The sequence below is a fragment of the Achroia grisella genome, unplaced genomic scaffold (assembly GCF_030625045.1).
Source record: "Achroia grisella isolate CSIRO2021 unplaced genomic scaffold, CSIRO_AGI_Agris_v1 utg327, whole genome shotgun sequence".
Lineage (NCBI taxonomy): Eukaryota > Metazoa > Arthropoda > Insecta > Lepidoptera > Pyralidae > Achroia > Achroia grisella.
Window position 1 is genome coordinate 2,707,847 of NW_026712799.1, and position 9,581 is coordinate 2,717,427.

At 32.1% G+C, this 9,581-nt stretch overlaps 1 protein-coding gene across 1 annotated transcript; it reads left to right on the forward strand.

Annotated features, from left to right (window-relative positions):
* Positions 1–5,092: 5,092 nt before the first annotated feature.
* Positions 5,093–7,685, forward strand: LOC131843711 (uncharacterized). The gene is made up of 3 exons (XM_059192425.1): positions 5,093–5,148; positions 6,564–6,690; positions 7,486–7,685. The coding sequence occupies exons 1-3, from the start codon at positions 5,131–5,133 to the stop codon at positions 7,683–7,685; spliced, it is 345 nt and encodes a 114-aa protein (XP_059048408.1). The 5' UTR covers positions 5,093–5,130.
* Positions 7,686–9,581: the final 1,896 nt, after the last annotated feature.

Here is a 9,581-nt window from a genome sequence, read left to right on the forward strand (position 1 = left end):
TTATTTCTATTATAATGAGATTCCAATAGGAAATGTATTTTCATTCGATTTAGTGTAAATTTCCTTGCAACTGCTTCTTAAAAAAGACATAAAATTCTTGTTTGTTGTACGTTCTCATTGTACGCATTAAAAACTTATTGCTTTTGTTATAAAATAAATCTATGAGTATCTATAACCCAACTTTAGTTTTTTAGACTTGGCAGATTCGATTATAGTGTTATTTGCGGATGATACTTCGTTAGTATTTAAAATTGGTCGCCAATGTAATCATTTAGACGATGCAAATTATGCTATCTCTGCTATATTAAATTGGTTCACATGTAATAATCTATTATTAAACTCCAACAAAACTAAGTGTATTAAATTCACGCTGCCTAATGTAAGACAAGTAAATACGCAGCTATTGCTTAATGATGAAATAGTAAATTTTGTTAGTGATACAGTTTTTTTAAGAATAACAGTGGACTCGAAGTTACAATGGGGGCCCCATATTTCAAAATTAGCCAGTAGACTTAGTTCTGCTGCTTATGCAATTAGAAGGATAAGGCAATTAACAGACGTGGCGACGGCAAAACTTGTATATTTTAGTTATTTCCATAGCATTATGTCATATGGCATACTGCTGTGGGGTAAAGCTGCCGATGTAAATACTATATATTATTTTACAAAAGAGAGCCATACGTTCTATTTATGGTATGGGTTCTAGAGAGTCATTACGTCAATGCTTTAAACAATCAAATATCCTCACCGTTGCCTCACAGTACATTTATGAAAATATTATGTATACAAGGAAAAACTTAGATAGTTTCAAGAAACTTAAAGACTGTACAAGTAGAAACTTACGCAATAAAAATAAGTTAATTTTACCTAAATGGCGTCTACACAAAGTTAGTACTTCATTTTATGGTAATTGCGTAAGATTCTATAATAAACTGCCAGAATCTACGCTAAATCTGACAGAGAGGCAATTCAAACTTTATATTAAACAAATGTTATGTAAAAAAGACTATTATAGGATAGATGAATTTATAGATGATAGCAATATATAGCAAGTATAAGTTTATTTGCGGACAACATTAGAATTTGTTTTTCATACTGCTTTCTTCATATATGATAGCGTAGCGGCTTTTGTATTGATTGCCGCATGCATCCTCATGTAAAGTGCGAATACTGTAACACAGCTTTCCGAATAAGCGGTAGATTTAAAAAAATGTTGACTATTCAAAAGTGCTTAAATTAAGTTTATTTGAATAAATGATTTTCTATTCTATTCTATTCGGTTATGTGTTAATCAGTTATTTTATAAGGACCTTTATAGACACTGGATAATTCACACGGCGCTATCCAGTTAGCGCCCAAGCTAAGCAGAATTTGTGTTATAGGTATTAAACAACGGATAGAAATATTGAAATACATTTTTGTAAATGTATACATAGAAAACGCCTATGTATATTATCAATATATTTAATACATTAACATATAGAAGGAAATTGTTTAATTAATTAAAAAGTTCTTTTAAGACTGATTGGTCAATATACAGCTGACACTTCTGTCTTGTATAAATATATTAATAAATAGTGCCTAGAGACCGATATAAAGAAGCGAGATGGAGATTTAAATTATATTCAAGTTTGGTAATAATAAAAAAAATAGTTAAGAGGTAACATATAACAGTCGAATTGAGATAAAGCCGATTTAAAATTAGTACAATTTATTTTGGACGAAAATTAATTCGAAAGTGAATTTTTATGTATATTGTTACATGAATATACGGTTTCACATTTCTTACACAGTCTACTCCATTTTGACTTTCGTTGCTTTAACTTTTACGATAATGCTTTCAACAATACTAAAGTAAATAAGAAAGTGTGTCAGTAGCTAAATATCGGCCCCACATCGTTATCACGATCGCATGTACCTATTACAATTGTGACAGTGATATTGGCTAAATGAGAATCCTACTTACTGATCATAAAAAAATACTACTTACTAATAGTTTATTTTCACATAGTACATATTCAGTAGGTAAGTGCTGAACTAATCATGATAAACCCTGATAAAAACAACAAATAGAAAGCATTTCGTACCCTTAGGTTTATTTAGTTATCTTCTGAAATCATATAGAAAAATGCAGATTTTGTCTTGTATATAAAAAAATTCCTCCGTATTGCTATTACATTTTATTTGAAACTAAATAAATTGTAGAATAAACTAAAGAAATGGAGCATTTCGTACATTAGGTTTATTTAGTTCTCTTCAGATTATGTATAAAACATTTGCAAATTTTATTGAAATGAGGAGTTATTGCTACTTACTACATTTTATCTGGGTAGATTTTCTACAAAGTCATCTGAGTGAATACCTCAGTTTCTCCTATTCCCATTCGCGAAGTAGTGTCCATTGTAAGTAGTTTCTCAATTATTAAAAAAGAAAGGTTGGGCATAAGTTTTTAAAAAACACGGTCTGTTATGTTCTTCCACTGGTTCCTATCAGCCGTTCTAACTGAGCTCGATGATATGCATAAGAGAATAGTCAATTTATGCATCTGATCGCGCGCGAGTACAATGCATCTCGAAGATTGTAGGATTACCGGATTACAACACCTGTCAATACCAATAACTAGCCAATAAAAAATACATTATATATTACGCATCCAAAGACACATGAGACGTAGAGTTCATTACTAACGAACTTCTTAGTATTCCATGGATTCACTCAGTTCATCACGCATTAGTTAGAGAAACTTCAAGCAGATCCTGAAACTTGTGACACGAGTATAAGATGAAGGAGTCTTTTTCTGATGCACATCATAACTCACCCTCACTACAATATTGAAGACTCCGTATTATGACCACGTTTGTAGAACAACCGATAATAAATCCGTAAAATTGCGATTAAACAGCTTATAACATCACTATTTCAGATTTAAACGGAACTTAAATCGAGAGATGCCATTCCTTTTTTAAAAATATAAATAACATCACGTAAATCTTTTCAAATGAAACCAAGGTATCGAATTACTAAAAAGAACTTGTACTCTCATTGTCAACAATCGTGTATAAAGATGTACTTATCTAAGAATGGATAAAAAGCAGGGAAACGACTTTTTGCAATAAAACGTTTTTAAATTCTGTGGTCAAGGTTGCCATTATAATATCATTCACGATATCGTGACTTACAAACGATACATCGGGGTCAATGTCTGTCAATCGAATTAGAATCGATTAAGTAATAAATTCATATTAATTTAAATATCGAAAACTCATAATTGGTTAATTGCAAATACAATTTGTATTTATTATTGCATTTGCATACAATTTTTTATTATATTCTTTCACTGTTTGTTGTTGTTGTTGTTCTGAATGATAATGATCGACATACTACAAAAAATATGAAGGAAGACTACTGGCCGAAGGGTGTGGTGTAGCGTGCGGCGCTACCGTGGCAGATTGCCGCCGTCAGTACCGTGATCACACAGACAATTCCAATATCTTAATTTTATATTATTTCATACGTATGTCTATAAGGTATTTATACTACGGGCCTAGTAGCCTGAAATAAATAAATAAATAAATAAAAATATATAAATATTTCAATTTGAACAAATTATCTTGTAAATATAAATAGAAGAATTATATAAATAAATATGAATATAATAATGTTTATATCACAGAATTAACACGTTTTATAAGAATTAGCCTTATGTGTATTGAACCAAAAATTATACTATAATTATATAATATAATTATACCAAAAAAAGTTTGCACAGTTTCATACAAAACATATATTGTTTTAGTTGGGGCGGTGTAAATTCGAACTAAATATTTAAAATTAATCTATGAAAAATGGGTTCATAGGTTGTTCCTAGTGAGGTTGCAGTTTTTTTTATGTATGCATTATCATACATTAAAAAAAATGCAGCCGTCACTAGGTGCACCCGCCTGCGCTAACGGTTTATGATGGCGGGGCACCAGTGGAGGATGATAAGATGGACATGAAGTCAAATCAGTAAACTGACGTGACAAATTCACCAGGGAATTATCACGATGGTTTCCTGGGGGAACCGCGTGGAGGTCAACCTGACATGATACATTGCTAACAATGGGATCATTAATCCACATCACCAACAACCCCCCTCCCCCCTGACGCGTACATTACATATATATATGAATGACTGTTATAGATATAGCAACTACCAGAATACCACTGTAACAACTAATCTAAATCAACTGGTTTTTGCGAAGGTTACAAAATTATTACATCAAAATAAACACTATGATAAATGCACTGAAACATTCAGAGCAGACTTTCTTGTTTCCATTACATAAACGCAGGAAGTCTTCGCAATTTACGTAGTGTCAATATATAATTGCTATGCATAAGTTCGTAATCAGTTTTAAAAGTTGTCCAAAGTAACTATTAGTGAGTAATTGTCTAAAAGTAGTATTAACAGTAAGAAGATCCTTAGTTGAAATAGACTCTGAAAATGAAAGTCTTTCGATGAAATGAAACCGTTCAATGAAAGGGAAACTGAAAATGAAAGTCGTTCAACGAAGAGAAACCCTTCAATGTGAGGTATATAAAGGTAAGTTTTTCAATGTAAGAAAGTTTATGCATTGATGCATTCCGTGATTGGAATTTTTGTATGAAAGCGAAGATTAACGAAATGGGATTTATTTATAATTAATAAGTATAATTAGGAATAAGAATTTATTTAAAAAATTCTTCTATTATTTAATGGCTTTATGACAACAGGATTCTAAGTCATACTTATTAATAACAAGTTTTTATCTGCTATCAGATGTTACATTGATCTCAATATAAACTAAATTTGAAAATTTATCCACACCGCGCGGAAGCCGCAGGGTATCATCTAGTAAGTAACAAAAGGTTTGCATTTTAATATTTTGCTGTGTGATAGCCATGACCAACGATTCGAAGCTCCGATGGATCCATTGTTCAGTCCAAATCATTCGGAGCGAGTCACAAAGCATCCAACCGTAAAATCGACCGATAGAAAGTGTTTTAAATTCATTTTCTTGTTTATAAAAGACAGATTGACACCACGACCGCCATTGCTATCTTGATTTGCGGAGTATCCGCCCATGAATTTCAATACACGATTGTAAAATGGACAACATTGTTTTGGTGAGTTCGCTTTCTCTGTACAAGTAGGTAGATTGCACGTTTATTTACACCTCCATATCTATGTATACATTAAATAAACTATAACATTGCTGTCTGTACATGAAAGTACCCCTGTATGTACTCATACATATTATTAAGGAACTTTCGTCGGTTTGTCTGTGGGATTTACGCACCCTAACCTTAGAAACGGCATAATTGATTGGGAAATGATTTGCACTAATATAGGTATTGTAGGAATCCTGTTTAACTTTGTGTTGTTTTATTTCAATCAATTTACAAATAATGAACTATTGTTATTCCAAATACTATAATAGTAAAGATCAAGGTCACTGACTCATCTAGTTGTAAATATGATACTAAATTTAAATGGCAGTTTTGACAGTGTATACTAATTCTGAGCTGCGCAAATAATCATTACCCGGGTTACCTTTTCACAATGTGTCCTAATCTCTTAAGAAAATAATCTCATTACAAAAAGTAAATTTAGTTTTTTTACATTACTATATCTATAATATTGAAATAAAAAATAATGCACCAATTACATAATTTTTTGTCTTGTTGTATTAAAATCAATCTGGTCTTACTTAACAGTAAATATATCTAGGTGCTCTAGTTGGCTAACTTTAAAGAAACTATTAACAAAATTAACAAATACCAGTAACCTGTTCGTTTACTGATGACTTAATCGCCTGTTATATATTATTTTAATACAATCGAGATTCAACCGGCAGGCAAAGGAAAGCGCGCGTCCGAGTCGAATACCTACATAATACCTAAAATATGTAAGGCTTAAAGACTTCTTGGCTATATTATATAAAAAATACAACAATACCTATAAAAACATTGATTAAAAAAATAGTTTGGAAAAATATTACTATTGGTAATATATTGTTAGAATTACTTTCTTGATTTATTCTTCTTACCTCTATTAATCAGGAATATACCAAAATGATTCACGGAAATGTAATCTTTAAAGGCTGGAAAATTCTTCGATGTCGTTATAACAGAACACAATACTATGGGATATACATATGTCGTATATTGGATTCAATAAAATCGATCGAAGACTTGGCGCGAAACTGAAAATATAATTATTATTAATATAACTAATTATAATAATTCAATGCTCTATTTGCGAAAATATGAGTACAAAATTAGTTTATTAGTTCAATAGGCTTTAGTTAATAAAATTCCATGTGCATTTTTAAATTTACGTATGTGTCTGGATATACAAAGTTTACATTCGTTTTTCTGACTATTTAGTTTAATGAATAAATTTCTAATAGCTCTAACAAAGTAATTGATTCGTAAATGACACTGTTAGAATTTTATGTATTAATATATTTTTTTATCCGTTGTGTTACCCGAAATCCTAATATAATCATAATCTTTTAATATTTTGTTTTTACCTTCAGTGTTTCTTAGCATATGCTGTGATGGCAACAGCGGCGTGGTCCATACCTTACTACCCAGGACCCAGAGAAGTGCAGAGGTACACCAGATACGCCCCACCTCCTCCACCACCTCATTACAGAATACCAAGTAAGTACTTACATTATTTAAGTATACTTTGTACAAAGTCGTTTTTTTTATGGAGGAGTTTGGGCTATTGCCAGGTTTAGACCTCTAGCAATGCAACCTACATAGCTCTATTGTGCTCGCCCATTTTAAAGTTAGCGATCTGTCAGGGACAAAAGTTAAAGAATATTCTTAGGAGCAATGGTCTTTATGATTCTTTATAATCATTATGATTCTCAGGATAGAGTGTATAATTCTAAATGAGATATTTCGTTTACGCATGAGAGACTACAAACACATAGGATGTGTAGTGGCGTTTCCTCTTCAGCTTGGAAAAACTTTGTACAAAGTCGTCGGCATATTACTTCTGTCTTTGTAACATATGTTTCGGTTGAATGATATGAGGCAGAGAAATTACAGGTTATGGCAGGTATGATTTAATCGGATTGGCATCGTCGATTGACGGGCGTCATACGACGCATCTGTGGTAATTTTAAAAATAGAATAGAATATAAATATTTTTTCTTCAAATAAACTCAATATAAGCATTTTTGAATTGCCATATTTCTTATTCTACCACTCATTCGGAACGCATACACATTACAAGTAGAATGAGCAAGAAACTGGCGTACTGCTCGTTAAACTAATGTTGTTCGAAATATACACATTAACAAGGTTTAGGCATATGACTATCAACATAGAAACCAAGTAAAGGGGTGTGCTAAACCGCTAGGTCACCTAGGCTGCCAATGTAAAAAAAGTCTGCTATTGGATTAGCTTTTTCTATTGTAGATTGTAAAATTAAACATATTTTTTCAGTACGTCAACCAATCCAAGATGAACCGCAATGGCAAAGACCGAAACGGGACCACGAGGATTACCACCACCACGACGACGACGACCATAAAGGGTCGTCCAGCGGAGTCACAGGACCTGTACACACCTTTGTCAAAACTGATAAGAATGCCAATTACAAATGGGGGGTACGCCATCACGTCGGTAACAAGTACGCATCGTAGTGCATACTATTCATTTGAGAATTACTCATATTTAATTTATTTACTTGTACTTATTAATGTAATAGTCGTTTTAGTTACAAATTAAAGTTTTAATAAAAATAATTTATTTCATTAAACTAAATCTCAGTGCGGTTTTCTAGAAACTTTTTGCCACAACCACATTCCAGCAATGGTATTTCCGAACCGATACGATATTGAAACCTACAAGAAAAGAGCTTATTCCTTTTTAAAAGGCCAGCAACGTATTTGCAATTCCCCTGGCGTTGCGGGTGCTCATGGGCGGCGGTAATCACTTGCCATCAGGTAAGCCGCAAGGTAGTTTGTCCTCTATGTTATAAAAAAAAATCTATATAAATGGTAGACAGATAAAAATTTTTATTTGTATCTTAGTACACACAAATTGGTATAATTACTAGTAAATTAATAGTATACAATACATATTATTTAACCCCATGTATCTAGTATTACATAAAACTTCTCTTGTACGATACCAATTTATGCAAGAACTGTGCAGTCGAGTTTTACATAATTGAGCTTAGCTATCTATTATGGCTTCGGTATCCTATTATCCATTAGGTAATGTTTAGGTTTAGTCGCCCATTTATGAGCTATAGTTTCTTCTTCTTCTTTTATACAAAAAAAATTAAGTTAGTTATATAAATTAAACATTTAGTTTAAGAAAAAAACAAACAAACTACAATTCTTCAAAAATACGTAAGGTAATATGGGAATAAAACCTTTCGAAAGTATTAGAAAGCCCTTAACAGACTGGTTGCTGCAGGCGCAACCGCCTGAAATGGGATATCGCTGCCCGGCAGGCCTGCGACTCCGAACCATGCCCCATCTTCTGTTATACCCTTTGTGTTCAGCGTCTTGAACAGATGGAGAACAAATCGACAGGTTGTACCGCTAAAGTTATATAGCAACATTAGCAACGTTCTATGGTCTGATAAAGAATAAACATAAAGAAACATCGTAATGTATTCTTTTTTAACAAAATATATTCTAACACAGTAACATCAAATCTATATTAATTTGCACCCTATATTTTATATTCCTGGAATTGCAAACAAGTTGATTGTAAATTGGACATTAGATAAAAATTAAATAGAAAAACTTTTATTTGCGTTAAAGGCCACACACAAGACACAGTAATATCAAAAAAAGTAAATACACAATTACATAAGTCAGTTAATAAAATACAATTTAGGTACAAAAAACGTGTGAGTAACGTAGTATGTGCGCATCGCCGATACGCAATAAATGCATCACTTCAGTGTATTGTTTGCTAGAGCAGCAATGGACTGATTTTCAGGTATTGCCCATGGACATACGCGAGGACGCATGTGACAAGACCGCCGCATCTAACCAGCCCTATTGCACTATCATTAATAGTAAGAATAATAAAAACTAGTGACAATAACAAAAATTATATAGATATAACATAAAATAAACAGAGAATGGTTTAAAATGGATGTAATAAAATAAACAAGAAAAATAAAAAAAATGGAAATAAACTTATTGCATAATGAAGTGTTGAGTGTTCACGTCATCAGGCGTTGCCACTCCCGAGGACGAAGCTGTAATCTCTTCATAGCTTGTAATTTAAATATTATATGGCCTTGAAATAAAAAACCGATTACAAAGCAAGCAAATTGATGGCTAAAGTAGTAGATACAGATGACGTAATGAGACACAAATAAGTAGTATAATAAGTAATTAAAAAAAAATTATGAATACACATAAGATCATAATAATAAGACATAGGCCAAAAGAACGTCGCCACAAAGAAAGTGACAGATATTACTTTAAATTTAAATTAAATAGAAAAAAAGTAGATGTACCCACATAGACTACTTTGTACAAACTCCTCTGCATAAATACAGTTCCAACATG

Coding starts and splice junctions, on each gene's coding strand:
- LOC131843711 (XM_059192425.1), top strand. Junction 6,691..7,485: donor ACCTCATTACAGAATACCAA/GTAAGTACTTAC, acceptor ATATTTTTTCAG/TACGTCAACCAATCCAAGAT.